We start from the raw sequence: 20,361 nt of genomic DNA, 5'->3' as shown, positions 1-20,361 counted from the left end.
CTCATACCCCTAGGAGTTAAAGCCATTTATTTATATAGGAAAAAATTCAAGGAACTTTAAAAAATTATCAAATAACCTTGGTTAGTTGACTAAAAAAAAAAGCTTCATAGTTAACTATCAAGTTCATACTTAAATCAGGGAACTTTTAAAAATAAAAATAAAAAATCAATTGGTTAATATTATTAATGCAGCTGTTTCAATTAAGATGCATTTAAAATCCGAAAACTTAAGTTGGTTGAGTTCATGGTTAGACTTCTGAAATTAGAAGTCTGAACTCGGCCATTGTGACGGATTCAGCACGGCTGAGATTTGGTCTATTTAACCTTATTTTCTTTGTAGATTACTAAGCATCACAGCACTCCATCCAGGTTCGGACTAAGGGCTGCGTGACTTTGAGTCAATCAAACCAAAAGTCTTTTTTGTCCGGACCTTTGGAGGTCACGGAGACTTCACATAAAACAATGAACAATGAATGGGCAATGTATAAATACATTAATATATTCTAATAATACAATATATTACAATAATTTATACAAAGTGATCATGGAATAGAAAAGGATGCACAGAATAAACCAATCAGCCACTGAGGAAGTCCTACCACAGTTACAAATTTCCAGTTCTCTTTCCTGTAACACATAAAATCTGTCACGCATCATTATTGGATTACAATGTTCAGTTTGGGGTTGTTACTTAAAAATTTAATAATAACGCTGACTCGGTCCAGAGAGCAACGTGTCTAAAGAAGTTCTATGAACCTTAATTCCAATACATTTCTCTGATATACGTATTTGCAATCATGAAAATGTGGTAAGGCCCGCAGTGCTGGATAATGACTCTGATTTTATTCATCGTAGCAAGCGAATTTCTTGCAACCCTGACGGTTTTGGACTTTCATCCATCATTAGTTAAGTGTAGAGATTAATCAGTTAAGTGTAGAGATTTTGACTTCATTTGCGTTACTGTCTCCCACTAACGTCACTGTGTCAGCAAGTGTAGTGCAAGTTAATCCACCTCTGATGATGGATAAAAGACCTAAACCGATCAGGGAAACAAGAAATACGCGTGCTATAACGGATAAAATCAAATAAATATACTGGTCTGCAGAATTTCTCTACACTTAGTATGTAGTATGACTAACATTGACACGTGGTATGACTAACATAGAATTATCTATTGTTTAGTTCTATAGCACAGTTGGTTTAATGATACAGGAGCTTAGTGTAAAAGATTGGTTTAAGGCGGCTATCATAGATGTTGATACAAGATTTTGAGGGATTTGAACTACAGAAAATTTAAAACCATATGTACTTACCAAATGATGTGTGTTGAAGCACCCAGTGAGAGGTCTTCTTGGCAGGCTATTCAGGTTGAGCTTGTGACAAGGTGCCATATGAGCCATTGAATCATTGTATTCAACCTTCTTCATTCGAGCACTCATAGGCCGATAACAGCTCTGGTACAGCGCGTTTACTACTATCAGCAGCAGATTGGTGTGTTGCACACGTTTTACGGAGAATGGTCTGTAACCAATAAACACCAAAACAGTTTGTAAAGAAGGATGTAAAAAAAGGGCTAGTCAGAACTCTAGAATGTTGAGTTCTGCGTTTTTCAGCTTTCAATGCCAATTCGTTTATTTACTCACCTATTAAGCTTACTTCTGGATATATGTATTTGTTTTGTATAACTTGAATTGTTGGATCTTGAACTCAATTCCAGGCATACGGAGGGTGGTAAATCTGAAGGAAACTCAAAATTCATCTACTGAAGATTATAAGACCTAACCAACTCCAACCATCAACTCGACCAACATAACTCGTTTAAAATTTATAGCACCCTCGTAACTCCAAGTACATCAATTTTTTCTCAAATATTTCTCTCGGAGGGATACTCGCAATCGGCGATTTATGGGTGAGTCATACTTTTGCAGGTAGCCTCAGAAATGCTGAATCTTAGGATCTCGGCCAGGCTTACTTTGTATAACAAATATCTATTTTGATTTATTTATTTTATTTTATTTTTCTTTATTTGAAAACCAGACCTGGGTGGCTGATGAATAGCAAAGAGCTCCCAACTTCATCAATTTCACAAGTAATTTTATGCAGAAAAAGCTTGAAAATACAGTATTGACGCAAAATTATTGGAATATCTAGATACAACTGGGCCACTTTTTAAATCGGATAGATCTTTTCATACGATGATACAAGGGTAGCTGATAACAAATTGTAGGTAACGAATGAACATAGTTGACAAAAAGTATAGTACAAGACACTTTAATTAGTTGTTAGGGATACATCTAGTTGTTATGGTGCCCAATACTGCAACTTGAAGACCTAGTATGTTACTCGTCTAGAATACATCTAGGTCTCACATACAAGGAAGGGGCTTACCTTGAGCAGTTTGCCGCTGAAGCCGAATAGTAGCCTTCCTTGCTCCAATGTTGCAGTAGGTAAAACAAGCCCATTTCATCGCAAGCATCATATTTGACTTCTGGCACATCGCTCACCGGCCGAAACGTCGGTTTCACGTCTACAAAATCTTTCCCAAATGAACTGCCAATTACACCCGTGCCTCTAATAAAGTTATCTTCATAATAATCTGTAAAATATAAGGCAGATTCAAGATATTACGGGGCAAATATGTTTAGTTTCTGCTATCACTGATTCTAACAATACAATACATACCTTCTTCAGAATCACCTTTCACAAAACTCATTATATTGTTCTCGATCAGTATGCCGAGAATTGCTTTGAATATCCAGTGTGCCATGTGCAGTACGGCAAGGAACGGCTAAAACATTAAATATAACTCAAATATATAAGTTATGGTTAAGGGAAAGTACTTTACCCACACTACTACTATCCACAGCTACCCATCAGCTAACTACGACTTACGTTTGCTAGTCGACTAACACTGTTCGGCCCTTTGACATCTTCAGGACAGACACCTTGGTAGTCAAACATTAGGACTTGACGGAATATATTCTTTGAAACCATCGCTTCCATGATAGCGCCTTCTACTTCACCAAAGAATTTCCCAGTATCATTTCGCACTTCAGACAAAACGATGTACCCATGTCCGTCGATGACGTAACAGTCTAGTTCATCAGATGCACATGACGGACATGTTGGACACTGCAAGATAAGATTTGGACTCAATTCTCTGTGACCCAAAAAACTTGCGACCTAAACTACACAGCTGAGGAACATAGCTGGATTACACTTACGTTGTGCTTTGATGTGATTTCCGAAAATCTCCTGTAGAATGCAGCATGGTCAATCTGAAATCCAACGACGGAGCCGGGTGCCTCGTTGCCACCATCTCTAGGAAATATCGCGTGACTTGCCGTGACCTTGATGTGTTTCTGTGAACCTAAAACCAATGATTTAAAATTTGGCCCAATCTTATGCAATCTCATTTCCTAAGTTCAAAACTGAATATTTGCAATGACTATAATTCTAAATGTAAAAAATGCAATCATTTCATATCTTACCTGCATCAAAAGGCACAGAGAATACAAAAGCATCTGGGTCCAGTTGATGATGCAGTACTGCACTTTTATACCACATTTCTTCCAATGCATTCTGATTGTCTTCACCGAAAGACCTAGAACAAACCAATATTTTAATGTTTCTTCGGTTCACCAGAGTCTACAATGTATATGTGGAGAATGCTATAATGTGGCCAAGGTTCAGATTGTATTTCTAATAAGCAGCCAGAGCTTCCGGTTCTCGTGATGCTAGCAGCCGTAGCAGCTGTATTGTCTTCTTGTCTTCTGCCCTAACCACACACACCAGTCTAACTCAATTACTATAGTCCTCAGTTCCCTTGATGGGTTTTTTAAACACTTCACTAAGTTCAGATATCATACCAATTCGTTACAATAAATAATACCTCGTAACGTTTGCCTCATCAGGTATATGATGCCATCGAGTCAGTCCACTTTGAGTCGCTACAAATCTTACCGAAGCACCAAAACGTTCAACCAGCTCTTTTCTGCAACAGAAAAAAAAATTGTTTTTTGCCACTCGCCAATTTTCCTGACTTTATAAAGATTCCAAAGCCTGATTTTCGTTTAATTTTCTTTTTAAGAGTTTACACCCGGTCGAAGCGGAGTACAGAGGCCCAAAACATTAATGAAGTCTGGGGCTCTGGCAGTGTTTGTTGTCCTAAACCTGCTTTCTTTTCCGGACAATCCAATACTTACTCTTTACGATCCTTCGCTGCCCATTTTGACGTTTTGTACGAATTGTCCGTAATTTTGGCATCAAACACTAATAGTTGCATCAATTCTTTGTCACCTAAAAAAAAAACTTAAATTTAAAAATGTTCATCTCTAAGATACACTGAGTAAAACCAAGAAGAGGTCCAATACGAACAAATAACTCACAAAAATACTCATCAGGTGGTATATTCGGCCAAGCACATTTTTCTGAAACAGAAATAATCATCTACTTTGTGTTCTATATGAATTCCATGAAGAAAATGAACTTGATCAATGCTCTTTCCAATGATACGATATTAGAAAGATATACTGATGCAGGTTGTCTAATTTACATCCCGCAGTTATACTGCAACTATTTGAAACAAAATTCATTCAGGCATGACATTCCCCCCCGCGCATCAACTGGTGGGTTATTAGCGCCGAGGCATGACAATTAATTGAGCAACAACAAACAATCAGTAAATTTTAAATAAAAACGTTTTTCATATTTACTGCGAAATCATAGATCAGCGGACAACAGTTGGGTCCTGCTTACAATGGCTTTTCCCGTTTATGTGCAAAACGATAATTTTTGAGAAAACGATACGCGCTAATTGAAGAACTCCAAACCTGTAATTCATCACGAATTCTTTCATAACTGAATTTTTTTATGTATTTTTATCTGTAAAGAAAGAACTCTGATCACTGAGGCCAGCAGGGTATTAAGATTGCTCCAATTACCAAAGTTACGTGAGTGGTAGTCAGTTTGAAACTGTTCCTTCCATTGCCAATCTGGTGAGTCAATCCTCTTCAAGAAGTGTAACAGTTTGTCTTCAGTGGTATTGAAGTTATGTTCGTACTTCCAATGGTAATCACAGTAAACCCTGGAACACAGAGGTTATTAGTTAAAGTGGAAATTTATTTAGTGACATACTTAACATTGTTCCTGTTCGCGTAAGGCAAAGTTCTACAAACTCGCTGGGTACGGCGGTATTTTAAGAAAAACACTCACCAGTCAGGATGAATGCGCCAATTTCCTTTGAAGTAACTGCCAATTGGTATGCCTAAAAACAATGCAAATGAAAAATATTATTTTAGGAGAAATAATAATAAATAATAACAGTACATAAAATTTCTTTTTACAATTTTGAGAATTAAACAGTTGTTTAGACGAAGTGAACACTTGTAATAAAAGTTATAATTCTTTTTTGTTTCAAATATAAGTGATGGTTAAAAATATTAGCAGTTAGAACATCAAGTCTCATGCAAAATCGGTTGAGCCCATTTTGAAAACTAAAAACGTTTTATGAAGAAAACCGATATTGAATGTCCTTAACAACATTATAGGGGTTGATTAAACAACAAACGCTACATAAATCAGCAAGCACCTAACAATTCATTCATACTTTCTTATCAATTATTCTTCTCATTTACCTTTATTATGCTCTTTATTCTGAATAATCATCAAATAAACGCACATTAAAATAGATTAAAAGAAAGTTAGAGTAGATATATTATTACTGCCGTAATTTGAATTTTATCTTTTATAGAAAATGAGAAAAAATTTTCGAAGTTTTTCAACGTTACTCTTTTTCGTGCAGTTTTTGACGATCAGCCCTTATAGAACTGCCCTAACAGTTTTAATAAATAGATATAAATTAAAAAGCCATTAATCGAATAATCAAACAATAAATGAATAAAAATACAATTTTACAAGAATTAGCGAATAATAAATCAAATAACTATTTGGAACATTTGAATGATAATAAAACTGAATTCTTAATAATTTTTTGGTTATTTCAAGAAACTTACGCCTAAAACCTTAATTCTTAATAATTTGTTGGTTATTTTATAAAACTTACACCTAGCACTGACCAGTAAGTTTGGCCACAAATGGTGATGCTCGTTTTAAACCTAATTTGTGGCTTTCAGTACACTACAACTAATGCACAGACTGTTAGTGCGCTTTTGACAGTATGCAGCATTGTAGGTGTACATATTGGGGTTCTCGATGCTACATAATTAATGGGAGAAAAGTTAGCCCCATATATGAGAGGCCCCGTCTAAAACGATTTTTAAACTGGATCAGGCCCGAATATTTGAGGTCAGCAATGCAACATGTTAATAAATAAAAATTACACACAATACAAACTGAAATTTTAGTACTTCTCTAGTTAAAATGACTTACAGTAAAATTAAAGTCAACTGGAATATTTGTATGCAAGCAAAATTACATTGTAACGCACAGACTTGAAAAATGTTGGATACCCATTTGTTTGGATTTCTTAATTTCATCGCCAGCTTTGATCCAATGGTTTCCATATGGCTGTGGAAGAACTAAACCCATCGTGAAAGGTGTACTGTTTAGGGGTGCAAAATAGTAATTTCGGGTCTCCACACCAATTCGCCTCTAGTAGAGAATCAAAAAAATAGTTAATTGAAGTTACTAGGAAGAATTAAGTGAGTGAGTTGGTCCTTGATGTTCCTCTTGTAAGCAGTCTTTACTACTTCGGCTAATTTGACGAAAGAACACTGTCAGTGCACTGAGCAGGACGCGCAATCACCACGTACATTACTCTGGATAATTGGAAACAATGAACACCAAGTTTGATAGGTGGTAGCACATAGACTAGGTGCCCGGCTTAGAGTACTGCCAGTGCTCTGTTAATTAGATTGTCACTTGATAGTTTCCACAAGAATAAAATTTATATGAAAAGGTCCAACTTACCATATTCCCATAGTGAAATTTTATTTTCAGTCCTAGCAATTTCCCTTCCACACCAGAAACCATCATCTTGCGCAACTGTAAATTAAAAAATCGTTCTGTTACAAAAGTATAGAGAAAGTGAAAAATTGTGTGCAAATATAAAAATAAAACAGACTTTTACATAAATATGAAGCTTAATTTCACTTCTTTCTACACACCACAATAAAATGAAGTTTCTGAAAAAAAAAAAAAAAAACGTGGTATGCCTACATGTACGTAGCATATAAAATAAATCATTGTAACCTTTTTTTGATAAAACTGCAAGAATGGAAAAATCTACGCAAAAATGGAAGTTCCGATCAACGAATTTCTATAAATTTGGATTTTCGTCACATATGTAATTTTTATTAACTTTAATCAACTAATGAGGCCTACAGTACATAAATAAAGAAAAAGTAAAATAAAGTAATCGCCTATTTTTTCAGGCGGGGCTTAACGTCCAACTACCAATTACAGTACATAAGTATGAATTGCATTTTTGCCCCACCCCTTTCCTTAAAATGCCCTTAAATGAACTTAACTGCAAAAATATTCAAATATAAATTATGGATGAGTTAGTATACTATTATAAAATCGGTGGAGCGATTCGATTCTGGCATCTAAACCAAATGTCGAATTTCAAAACTAAGAATATGAGGTATTGTTACCTACCTAAAATAGAGATTTTCCTTCCTCCGGGAAAACCTTGTTTAGAGGCAACTAAGTGCCTGCCAGCTTAGTGGAGGTGGGGAGGTTCGGGAAGGAGACGATAATAAAGAGGCTGGGACAGGGAACCGGGTTAGAAATAAATCAAATAAAAAAAAAAACGACCGAAAAGAAAGAAAGCAGAAAGGGGGAAAAGAAAAGAAATAAATAAATAAAAGAACTAACTGGGTAAAAAGAAAAGGGAGAGTTCCACGCTCAGCGAGCAGCGATCCTGCAATACTGGTGACGTGAGCTAGTTATCCAGCCCACTAGACCACACCGCTCTCTGCTGCAAACCTACCTTCTGCGGCCACTCCAGTTACCTCCTCACAAAGTAATTGGGCAATATTATATAATAAAACTATACTTCCAGCCTATATATATAAACATGTATTTACATAAAATATAACAAAAAAAAAGGAAATACTCTTTACAACAAAATCTAATTTGCCCTAAACCAGGTATAAAAAACACAAATAAAAATAAATTATGTAACTTAAAAATACATCACCTTGATAAAAAAAAAAATATGTTAATTAACCAAAATATAAATTAAGGGCCCAGTTAGTACTTTAAACTAATAATAATAATACTCACAATAAAGATAGAAATCATAATAATAATACTAATAATCCTCTTAATTAATAGTGTCAAAAAAAAACCCCACACCGACGAAACCAAGATGGATACCGGGTAGCTTCCCGTTTTGAGCACCTGTGTTGGTCGTAGTCTCCTCTCCTAACAGAATTTCCGTCTCTTCTGTTCCCTCAGTCCGGCTCGGCCGTTTTACGGATTTCCGTACGGGAAGCAGAAGGTTAAATATCGTATCGCCACTGTGATACCAATCAGTCGCTGCGGTTGGCCAACCCACACTGACTCCTCGCACTACTGCGCGTGATCGCTCTCCCTTCCACCATCTACTCCTCTCCATTCCTCTTCACTCCTCCTCTTCATTCTCCTCCACACCGCCTCTTCTTCTCCAGCCATAGTCCTCTCTATTTCTCCGCGCAATCCATTTTATCCTAATATCCTAACCCTAAGTACCTATTCTACCTAACTAATCTAAATCTAATTATTTTCTACAGCCGCTTAAACCTACCTAAACCCTAAACTTAACCTTTAATTCTACTTAAACCTAACATAACTTAAACCTAAACCTAACTTAAAACTAACCTGGCTTGGCGGTAAATGGAGTGACCAAAGGGAGGGGCTCATAATTTTTCTTTTGCGTAGCAACTCCCCCTTTCCCTCGGAAGAAGGACAGAGACGTGAGGATCTGTACTTGGGACATGTTAGGTGGGATTGGGTTTCAGGTCCTTGGTATGCCAAGTGCCTAACGAACTTCCGTTGAAATCCTCTAACAGGTACGTATCCCTTCCTATTTTTTCCTTCACTCTACACTTGATAAATTTTGGTGCAAGTTTTTGCGCAAAATAGCTTGCTGCGTCCGACTGCTGGAAGTTCCGCTTCCAAACAGTATCTCCTGGAGAAAATATTTGAGGTCGCCTCCTAAGGTTGTACGTATTTTTAGATTTCTCATAGGCTTGCGCTAATCGGCTGGCTACATCCCTATGTAGCTCGTCTCTATCTCTCATTAAGCCTGCATATTCGTTCCTATCGGCCATCTCAGGAACTCCTTCAGTTTCTTCCACGTCAGGGTGCTGACTTCCTGACCTCGCTAGCTCCCTGCCGAAATTTAGAAACGCGGGGGTATATCCGGTTACCTCGTGAACCGCGGTCTTCATCGCGAAGGCAACTTTAGGCAGCTGCTTATCCCAATCCCTTTGATTATCTTTAACATACGCGGCCAACATCGTCTTTATCACCCGATTTGGACGCTCCGCGGGGTTAGCTTGCGGGTGGTAATAGGGGGTATACCATATTTTGACCTGGTACTCCTCAGCTTTCTTCCGAAACTCCTTGCTTTTGTACTGAGGGCCATTATCACACAAGATGACTTTTGGGGCTCCAAACATTAAAATTACGTCCTCCTCTAATACTCGCGTAACAGCTCCAGCGGTCGCGGTGCGTACGGGCTTCATCACCACATATTTTGTGAAACAGTCCGTGAAGGTGATGATAAAGCGATTTCTTGCTTTGGACATAGGCAACGGTCCCATTATGTCGGATGCCACCAACTGCCACGGCTTCGATACTTCGCGGTGCCCGCCCATCAATCCTGCCGGTTGCAGCTGGGATGGTTTTACCGCTAAGCATACCGCACAGCGTCGCACGTACTTGGCCACTTCCGAAGCCATTCCGGGCCAATAATACCGCTCACGAATTCGGCGTAGTGTTTTGTAGGTACCGAAGTGACCAGATAGCGGGCTATCATGCAGCTCTTTTAGCAAGGGCACCCTCTGGCTCTTTGGTACTACCATTTTCCACTGCCCCTCGGGATTTTCCATACCGCGGAAGGCTCTTACTTCTTTCCACAGTTTCCTTCCTTCCCTTCTCCAGCTAGGATAATTCCCAGGTTCCCCCTCTACATTACCCAGCATTTTCTCATACCACGGATCCAGTTGATCATATGAGAGTTCTATCGCGGCCAACTCTTCCTCGTGGGCCCGGGAAAGAGCGTCAGCTGCCGCATTTTGACGACCTGGTCTGTGCAATATTTCGAAGTCATACTCCTGCAATTGGAGAGCCCATCTCGCTAAACGGCCCTGCGGATCCCTTAAATTATGGAGCCATTTTAGTGCTTGATGGTCAGTCACTACCGTAAAACGGGTTCCTTCCAGGTAAGGTCTAAATTTCTGCACTGCCCAGAGCACAGCGAGACACTCTTGCTCAGTGACGGAATACTTCCGTTCCGCTGAGTTCAGAGATCTGCTGGCATAGGCCACAGGCTTTTCCCCTTCCTCAAACGCTTGATATAAAATAGCCCCTAGCCCGGTTTTAGACGCGTCGGTCTGGAGGAAAAACGGTTTGGTAAAGTCGGGACAACTTAAGACGGGAGCAGCAATAAGCTTCTCCTTGACGCTGGTCACCGCCTCATCCTGTTCTTTTCCCCAAACCCATCGTTGTTTTTTCTTCGTTAGGGCAGAGAGTGGCGCTATCAGAGTCGAGAAGTGGGGTACAAATCGCCGGTACCAGGAGGCCAAACCTATGAACTGCCTAACCTGCTTCACTGTTTTGGGGGTAGGGAATTTCATGATTGCCTCTATTTTCTGTGGGTCAACTAAGAGACCCTTCTGATTCACCACATAGCCCAGGTAGCGCAACTCAGGGCGACAAAACTGAGACTTCTCCCAATTTAGCGTTAAATTAGCTTTCGACAAGCGCTCCAACACCGAGTTCAGCGTCTGGATGTGGGTCCGGAAGTCTGACGAGACCACTATTATGTCATCTAAATAGACAAATACATATGGCTCCAGGTCAGCTCCCAGAACCTCATCGATCAGGCGCTGCCAAGTAGCCGGCGCATTGTGAAGTCCAAATGGCATTCGCTTAAATTGGAATAGTCCCCGATTTGGCACCGTGAATGCAGTCTTTTCCCTGGATTCTGCCGCTACCGCTACCTGCCAATAAGCGCTTTTTATGTCAATCGTGGACAGGACTCGGGCATCGCGCAGCCTATCTAGAATATTTGTTACATAGGGAAGTGGATAAGCGTCCCTCTTGGTTACCTGGTTAAGTTTCCTATAGTCCACGCAGAAACGTACCGACCCATCCGGTTTCTTAACCAGCACCACCGGTGAGGACCAGGCACTATTAGAGCGTTCCACAATCCCCTGTGCTAGCATATCCTCCAGCTCCCGGTCCATGATTTTTTGGTTATGGGGAGAGATGGGATAGTAACGCTGCTTAATGGGGCGACTGTCCCCGGTGTCAATAATATGCTGGACTTTGCTTGTCGCTCCCAATTGTGCAGGTTGTTTCGCTCTCCACCGTTCTATCAACTGTTCAAGCTGGACTTGCTCTTCGGGAGTAAGGCTTTCCCCACAGCGCAACGCAGCTAGAGAGTGGAAGGTGGTGTCTTCCTCTTGCGAGAACTTCCACTTGCCCTGGGAAATATCCGGCAGTAAGGACATCTTTTTCCAGAAATCGACTCCCAAAATGAGAGGGCTACTTAACTGCTTAACAATCAAAAACTCTATGAGCTTCATCCTACCCTCAAGCTCCACCGGTAGCACCATTATCCCCTCAACAGGCAACCGTGATCCACTAGCTGTGGCCACCGTGGTACTGCTAGGGCGCATGGCCTCGCCTTTGGACAGGGACATTTTTTCCAAGCCCTCCTGGCTAAGGAATGATCTGGAAGCTCCCGAATCTAAAAGTCCTGTTACGGGTTTTCCGAATATCTTTACAGTTATATGGGGCCGTTGGTCCACCACCTGAGCCGGTGACTTCTCTCGGCTTTTAACTTCCCCTCTCATAAAGTTGCCCACGAATCGTAGCCACTCTTTCCATTCGTTTGGCATTAAGAACTTTGGGGAAGTTCGGGTCCTCCGTTCTTTACCTAGGCCCGACCCCCTTCTCCATTTCCCTGTGAGGGTGGGGTACAACGGGTACAATCCTTCTTTCGGATCTGTTTCTTTCCACAACCCTCACAGAAGACGGTTTTTGGCGCTTGGCATGATCGGAATCCATGACCCCTTTGATCACAATTCCAACATACCATACCGCTTCTCGTTACCGGCTTAGAGACCTCCTTCTTCTGGGATATACCCGGTTTCTCCTCGGCAGTGGACAGTGAAATGTTTCCCTTCCCCTTCCGATGGCTCAAAGCAGGCTCTAACAGTCCAGTATCGTTCGGCCAGCTGGGTCCATGACTCGAGGCGACTGAGAAATTCCTCAAGTTCCTTTATGGTAGAGTAGTTTGCTTGGGCCAGGAATGGCAAATGTTCTCTTTTTACGTTTCTCTCTACCATTCGGAGCTTTTGGGTTTCTGGAAGGGGTTCGCTTAACCGACCGAAAAGGCTGTTCATCTTTGCTATGTAAATATGGGGAGGCTCATCCGACCCCTGGGTTCTGCGCCTGATTTCCTGTAGTAGGCGGTCATCATAGTCTGGGTCTTGGAAAGCCCTTTTAAATTGTTTTACCAGGTCATCCCACGAACGAAAATGATCCCGGTTTGCCCTATACCAGATCTTCGCTGAGCCGGAAAGCAAATCAGAGATTCCCCTGAACAGTTCCTCTTCGGTAACCCCTCGGTTGCGCCTTTTTTCCTCAATATCCTCGAGAAAGTTGCCTAAGGAATGTTCAGCACCGTCCCCTGAAAACGTGATCCCCCATTTATAAAGTTTTGGATCCCTTAACTGCTGATACGGGGATGGTCTTACCTGAGGATTACTTTCCTGCAAGGGTGGCCATTTTAGGGACATGTCCGCCATTTCCGCAAGCAATGTTGGCTCCGCTACCAGTACTGCACCGCGTGGGCGAGCCGTGTTTCTACCTTCCGGTTCTGCGGACTCTATATTAGCCGCTTGGTCCCCGGCCACATGGTGTTCCCTAGCAGAGGATGTCCCGGGGGTAATTTCCTGTACTTCGTCCCACAAGTCTTTCACGTCAGTGATCAAGTGACTCAACTGCCTTTCCTCGACTTCATTCCCTGAGAGCCGATTAAGCCTACCATATAAGTGCCACAACCGTGCGTCCAACCTTTTGAGATAAGACACCTCAATATCCTCATCCAGGTCTGATACAGCTTGCCTTAGAAATTCAAATTTTTGGCGAGCTACTTCGAGCTCACTTTTGACGTCTAGAGAACTAACAATATCCGGAACAATGGGGATATTTCTAGTTAGTGCAGACTTTAGCCTTCTCCGAAGATCTACGCAATTGCCTTCGAAATCTAGGCCTCTAATGCGAAGCTCATACTGTACTTCCTCTTTCAGGAGTCTGTAAATATCCATTTTCAGCCACAACACAATATTATATGCTATAGGATGGGGAGACCTTCTGTTCATGCGTGCAAGGAAGCAATTGTTTGAGTTAAACCTTAGTTTGTGTATATAGAATAAGATTGTTATTAATTTATTAGGTACTGATTTATTTATTTGTTGATTTATTACTATTAATATTTTATCTGGATGTTATAATATTCTATTTATTGTTGTTATGTTCTTAAATTGTTCTTGTTGAAATTTTTTTTCTATTGAAGAGAAGAAAAAAAAATTGCGAAATACTATTTTCAGGAACCCCACTCCAGGAAGTATCAAAATTATCTTATTACGAGAATATTCTCGGATCCTATTTTTATTTCACTAAATAGATCAATAAATCCTAAAAGGTCAAACTTATGAAAAAATTAAATTTTTCCCAATTAAGCCACAATAAGTGTCAACTTCCGGTCCACTACGAAATTATTAATTTTTATTTTATTAATAAAGTTTCATCTTATCGAGGCCCCACGTTGGGCGCCATTTGTTACCTACCTAAAATAGAGATTTTCCTTCCTCCGGGAAAACCTTGTTTAGAGGCAACTAAGTGCCTGCCAGCTTAGTGGAGGTGGGGAGGTTCGGGAAGGAGACGATAATAAAGAGGCTGGGACAGGGAACCGGGTTAGAAATAAATCAAATAAAAAAAAAAAACGACCGAAAAGAAAGAAAGCAGAAAGGGGGAAAAGAAAAGAAATAAATAAATAAAAGAACTAACTGGGTAAAAAGAAAAGGGAGAGTTCCACGCTCAGCGAGCAGCGATCCTGCAATACTGGTGACGTGAGCTAGTTATCCAGCCCACTAGACCACACCGCTCTCTGCTGCAAACCTACCTTCTGCGGCCACTCCAGTTACCTCCTCACAAAGTAATTGGGCAATATTATATAATAAAACTATACTTCCAGCCTATATATATAAACATGTATTTACATAAAATATAACAAAAAAAAAGGAAATACTCTTTACAACAAAATCTAATTTGCCCTAAACCAGGTATAAAAAACACAAATAAAAATAAATTATGTAACTTAAAAATACATCACCTTGATAAAAAAAAAAAATATGTTAATTAACCAAAATATAAATTAAGGGCCCAGTTAGTACTTTAAACTAATAATAATAATACTCACAATAAAGATAGAAATCATAATAATAATACTAATAATCCTCTTAATTAATAGTGTCAAAAAAAAACCCCACACCGACGAAACCAAGATGGATACCGGGTAGCTTCCCGTTTTGAGCACCTGTGTTGGTCGTAGTCTCCTCTCCTAACAGAATTTCCGTCTCTTCTGTTCCCTCAGTCCGGCTCGGCCGTTTTACGGATTTCCGTACGGGAAGCAGAAGGTTAAATATCGTATCGCCACTGTGATACCAATCAGTCGCTGCGGTTGGCCAACCCACACTGACTCCTCGCACTACTGCGCGTGATCGCTCTCCCTTCCACCATCTACTCCTCTCCATTCCTCTTCACTCCTCCTCTTCATTCTCCTCCACACCGCCTCTTCTTCTCCAGCCATAGTCCTCTCTATTTCTCCGCGCAATCCATTTTATCCTAATATCCTAACCCTAAGTACCTATTCTACCTAACTAATCTAAATCTAATTATTTTCTACAGCCGCTTAAACCTACCTAAACCCTAAACTTAACCTTTAATTCTACTTAAACCTAACATAACTTAAACCTAAACCTAACTTAAAACTAACCTGGCTTGGCGGTAAATGGAGTGACCAAAGGGAGGGGCTCATAATTTTTCTTTTGCGTAGCAGTATGAGTAAAAATAATATTTTAATGTGTTAAGTGTCTAATAGTGTTAAGACTGTAAGTGCTATTATGCGAGGTAAGATTTACCTTCAAGATGTCTGCACTGGGACTTCTAGGTTCTTGAACCTCATCGTCCAACAATTCCACCTCAGTCAAGTCTACGCTATTGTAGTTCTCCTTGAGATTGCCTTTATACTATAACAGAGCACATAGGTCAACATGTACTGTACATAATACATATACCAATTTATGCATATAAAGGCTGAGACTTACAACGGCCCTCAAGTCAGGGTGGAAGAGAAGGTACCCGTTATTGGTCAGCACAAAAGCGTACCCATTCGCACCTATCTGTGGACAAGAGCTGCTTCAGTATGGTGGTTTGTAGCTCAACCATCTGAGTTGGTAGATCTGTACATTGTAAGTGACTATGACAATTTAAGCGCACGCTAATTACTCCCACCATTAATATGGTTGGTAGATTTGTAAATTAAAAATGGTTCGAACAGTTTGAGCTAGAGTCAAGTTCGTTCTCCATAATAACGTTGTTAGGTCTTGTGAATTGCAAATTATTGAACCACTTAAAACGCAGCTTACCTTGTAAGGTAGAGTCAGGCTCTTGATCAAGGAAATTGGCACATCTGTCGCTACAACTCCCAGTAGATCTGTTGGATTGGTCTAAGAATAAATTAAAACACTATTAATAAATCGGAATTGCTTTTTCGTAGAATTAAGCAGACAGTTAAACGAAGACAAAATTGGAGGGTACCAGATTTGTGAGAGTGTTGTTAATTTTGCTTCTACGATCAAAAGCAGGCCCTGAGACTGAAGTTATAAAATTGATTTCTTTGCTGTCCTCTTCCTTTAGGTTGCCCTGTTAAGACAGAATTAGGTCATTGGTTGTAGGTTTATTGAAAATGTTTCCTAGATAATACAAAGGGCTCACAGATAAATTCTTATTTTATGAAATTTCCCTAACATTACCTACTTGGCCTCCATAAATGCAAACAATCCAGCTTTCCTTACCATTATATCTACAAACGTGTGGGTCCAAGAGAGTGGGTGTTCGATGGCTTGCATGACTAGCGGTCTGGCGATCACCGAGATGTACTTCATGACTTGACTTCGTACTTCCTCCAGTGACTTGATATGGACCATACCACCTCCATAACACAAAAAGCATAGATTTACTAAGTAATCAAACAATAAAACGTGTTTAAGAGAAGTTAGCGAATAAAAATTGTAGAGAGGGCTAGTTGAGGTTTGTGATCACACACCATCACCTTAAATCTCCACTTAATCTTTTCCATAGTCTAGAAATGCATGCTAAATGGTATCTTTATACACAGCCAGTTCTCAGTACGTTCACCAGCATTAATGGTGTAGAATTGAAAACTCGTAAACCTTCATTTGATGGCAAATGACGGCCGCTCTTAACATTTTTTCATATGTAAATGTGGTAAATATATCTCTTATAACCCTGACCGGTTTCGTACTTTCATTCATCATCAGAGGTAGATTAACACTACACTGATGAAAATTATCAGTTTAGTTAGAGATTGATTGTATATTTCTACTTTTTCTAAGATGTTCATACGTCTTCCTTTCCTTCCTGTATGTAACAGAGTCATTGTGTTGTGTATACTGTCCAGTTTGTTACTGTGTTTGATACGGTAGATTTCATAAGTTTAGTTACTTTTGTTGCATTTGTACGAGAAAATCGTTCTTTGTATCTTTTTTAGATTTTTCCCCCACCCTAGCCCCAAATCAAATCAGGACAAACTAGTTTTTAAATACCGCTGTTGTCGTAAGGTTAGTTTCGGTATGCACAAATATCCTGTTTAACACACATACACATAATGTAACCTCTCACATATGTAAAATACATATGGTCAATGGGAAAAGATGACTGGTAATATGCGAATGCCAGAGATAAGTTAAAGTTATTGAAAATAATGGCATGAATTTCCAGCTAAGCTTAATAGAAATTTATCCTATTTTTTAATTGTATGGTGATAAGACGCTCAGATGTTTCTTAAAAACTAGTACAATACCTTGTTTGGTACATCAGTTCTATTGTATCTAATTTTTAAAATCCCTTTGAAACGTCTTCAGATAGAAATACGGCCGTCATGCTGCGTTCAATAAGGGAACCAATTTTAAGAAAAACCACTTTAAAATTTAAAAGGCTTACCTCGATTCATACATGCTGCAAATTCAATTTCCTTAACGTTGATAACTTCTCTGCCTATTAGATAAGTAAACACACGAACTGGAATGTGAGTGCGGTTGTTAAACCAGTTGAATTTCTCAAAGATGTAAGTGATATTCTCGGGAATACTGTCTGTGACCAGCATCAAGGCTTGGTTGCAGATATTCTCAGGGCAGGTGCGATTCTTACGGGCCTGAAAGTAGTGTGGCGAGTCAACAAAAAATGATCGTACGTTACGGAGTAAGAAAAGTCTTGAGCCTTTAATCATCAAGCAACTAAAAAATGGTTTACAAATGAGGACTACAAAAAATGTTTCAAAATTTTCAAATATTTCATCATGCCTAGAACTAAATAACCTCCTCTACTTGTGATAAAAGCTTGATAAATGGAAGACGTCATTCACAACAACTGATAAATGAACCAATGACGATGGATAAAAACTCGAAAAAGCTAAAAAAAAGTAAGGGAACTTATTTATAGTGTCTAAATCTGCAGAGACGGATTATCCAGCAATAGAATTAAAGTCGGTGTTCGATTTGCTGGGATAAAAATTAATCTGCTGTTTCTTGGAAACATGCTATAGTGGTTATGGTTAAGTGGGAGCAACTAATTCACCTGAAAATTTTCTGAAAGTTAAATGCAAGGATCCGCTACAACTTCTGGCTTTGGAAGTGTTTATTTTAAGAAAAGAGGTTGCCCTGGACAAAATTTATTTTCCACACTCAAACCAAGTTCTCTAGATTATAAATGGACTGCATGGACTGTGCTGCCCAAGTAAAAAAAAGCAGTCTACCTTCTTAATCAAATAAGTTCGGGCCTTTTTCGTAGATCTGTTGGTACACAGCCAAAAGTTTGCTTGGGATTCAGAATACAAAACGCCTAATCTTTTCTTAACATCTGCAAAAATAATTAAGCGCCTTTAATTAAAATAATAATGAGTGAAACGCCTGAAGTCTTACTTTAGCTAGTAGGTTAAAGGCAGCTTCAAATGCCAACGGAAAGTCGGCCTTGTCATCTGGACACAGTTTGAATACAGCTTCCTTGAACACTTGAATATTTTCTGGTGTTGCCTAGAAAAACCAAGCACTCACAATTTATTATTGAACGTACGTCGAATTATATTAGCAGAGCCTTAGCCTATGTTCAACGCTGCTCCATTGCCATCTTTATCTTTGCTGGCAGTCCGGCCAGAAAAGATATCATACAAAATATTAAGCCATCGTTATTTATTAAACATGATTTAAAAAAGTGAGTGAATGAATACTTAAAAAAATAGCATCACCGACCTTAATCTAGAGACTTACCTGAACTAATATATCCGAGTTGATACAAGGCACCAATTCCTTAACAGTTTTATTGAAGCTGAAGATATTAATGAAGTCGTTGTTGGAAAATGTGTCCAGAATCGTGCTGACAGTCAGACGGGCAATAGTGTTTCGCATACCCCACATAGAGCCAGAATTGTCTACTAAAATCACGATCTCCTTGGAACAGGTTGCCGCTTCGATATACCAAGGTCTTGTACGACAGTCAAACATGTCGATGCCCATGTTCCAATGGACGGCTGTAATATAAAGCAGCTGTTAGGATGCTGCAAAAAACTGATAAAATTCTATCGGTAGATACACTAATGTGGGCACCTCAAGAGACATTAAATAAACGAGGAGCCTTGGTATAGACTCACTCTACCAAGTAGGCTTCAAATTAATGCAAATAGATTTCATGCCAAATATTAAACCATTATTATTCATAATTTTAAAATGGGAGTGTATGAATACTAAAAAAAAAAACAACAATAATACCGATGGTCGCTAATAACCTAGTAATTGATGTGCGCAAACAAAACTGATTAATTTCTTTGCATTTATACAAAAAAATGAACGTATGAAATTTCTAGTCATTCCTTTCAGTCCACGTTTAAAAAAGATTTTAAACGTAATGAAAATACAAAATAGAAATAACTAGAAAAATAATGTATGAACATCTTTTCTGCCCACATTAAAGAGGTGCATTATAGTCTAAGATCAAATACTGAACCCAGCTCTCACCTTAAACCTTTAATGCTGCACACTAGAACAATGTTATGACTCACAGTTATGATATATCTCTTACCAGGAAAATGCCTTAGGAATCCTGTTGAGCTGCCAAAGTGCTGCCACGACATAGTAGGATCAGACAGCATGTTATTTTGGAATACGCTGTCCAAATAATTCGACCACAAAATGGCTCGTTTCACGTCACTACCTTGACATGCAAAGAAATAGTAGCAGTGGTTCGTTTGCTTTAATATTAAAAATTAGTTCGGTAAATTTTAAATAACTGTAGCACTTTACCTCTGTCCAATACATCTGTCGGTACATGCACCGAACTAAATGTGCTGTTTACTAGTAAATCATAGAACTGAGAGTCTGATCCTAGATTCATGTCTAAGTAGAAGCTGATGTTTAAATTTTCGTGTTCCTCGTCTACGACGCCATTTCTGGGCGAGAATTTGGAACTGTAGTAGTGGAACGTAGAGTTATCCTCTGCGAATTCTTCGGCCAAGTCTTCGGCAACGTGTATGAGACACTGCAAGAAGTAGGAAGGAAGCAACATTAGTAGCACACGGTAGCCTTACTATAAATGAATTCTCTACTACTTTGTCTTTAGCCATAAAACCCAATACGCTTTAGATACCACTCACCGTAACTGAATCCATTTTGCGGGTCAACAGCTTGTTAACGTTTGTGACAATTGTTTTTAAAATTGCTTCCCCATCTGTGGGCAATACCCGAGCGTTGAATTTCTTATAGCTCTATAATTAAAAAAATTAAATTAAAATAATTAGGTCCATGATATAAATTAAATTTATTTG

At 39.3% G+C, this 20,361-nt stretch overlaps 1 protein-coding gene across 6 annotated transcripts in view; it reads right to left on the bottom strand.

Moving 5' to 3' along the window:
• Positions 1-20,361, bottom strand: part of LOC141459538 (voltage-dependent calcium channel subunit alpha-2/delta-3-like) — a 91,649-nt gene that overhangs the window by 58,961 nt on the left and 12,327 nt on the right. For 4 of the 6 annotated variants that reach the window (XM_074138737.1, XM_074138736.1, XM_074138735.1 and 1 more), the window contains 24 exons: positions 20,191-20,301; positions 19,841-20,075; positions 19,620-19,751; positions 18,812-19,071; positions 18,467-18,577; positions 17,490-17,700; positions 16,322-16,458; positions 16,065-16,169; positions 15,893-15,973; positions 15,572-15,646; positions 15,386-15,493; positions 6,930-7,004; positions 6,470-6,611; positions 5,214-5,265; positions 4,943-5,085; positions 4,388-4,429; positions 4,205-4,298; positions 3,892-3,993; positions 3,491-3,603; positions 3,224-3,369; positions 2,892-3,131; positions 2,682-2,787; positions 2,388-2,595; positions 1,313-1,520 (listed from right to left, as the gene is read on the bottom strand). In XM_074138737.1, the coding sequence (XP_073994838.1) occupies positions 1,313-1,520; positions 2,388-2,595; positions 2,682-2,787; positions 2,892-3,131; positions 3,224-3,369; positions 3,491-3,603; positions 3,892-3,993; positions 4,205-4,298; positions 4,388-4,429; positions 4,943-5,085; positions 5,214-5,265; positions 6,470-6,611; positions 6,930-7,004; positions 15,386-15,493; positions 15,572-15,646; positions 15,893-15,973; positions 16,065-16,169; positions 16,322-16,458; positions 17,490-17,700; positions 18,467-18,577; positions 18,812-19,071; positions 19,620-19,751; positions 19,841-20,075; positions 20,191-20,301 (3,237 nt within the window). Of the gene's footprint in view, positions 1-1,312; positions 1,521-2,387; positions 2,596-2,681; positions 2,788-2,891; positions 3,132-3,223; positions 3,370-3,490; positions 3,604-3,891; positions 3,994-4,204; positions 4,299-4,387; positions 4,430-4,942; positions 5,086-5,213; positions 5,266-6,469; positions 6,612-6,929; positions 7,005-15,385; positions 15,494-15,571; positions 15,647-15,892; positions 15,974-16,064; positions 16,170-16,321; positions 16,459-17,489; positions 17,701-18,466; positions 18,578-18,811; positions 19,072-19,619; positions 19,752-19,840; positions 20,076-20,190; positions 20,302-20,361 lie in introns of those variants that run through there. The other 2 variants (XM_074138740.1, XM_074138738.1) reach the window with 2 other exon arrangements.

This window comes from Rhodnius prolixus, unplaced genomic scaffold (assembly GCF_049639745.1).
Source record: "Rhodnius prolixus isolate KJV_2025 unplaced genomic scaffold, Rpr scaffold_11, whole genome shotgun sequence".
NCBI classification, from domain to species: domain Eukaryota; kingdom Metazoa; phylum Arthropoda; class Insecta; order Hemiptera; family Reduviidae; genus Rhodnius; species Rhodnius prolixus.
Note: the sequence above shows the minus strand (reverse complement) of the source record. Positions and strands in the feature narration are given on the sequence as shown.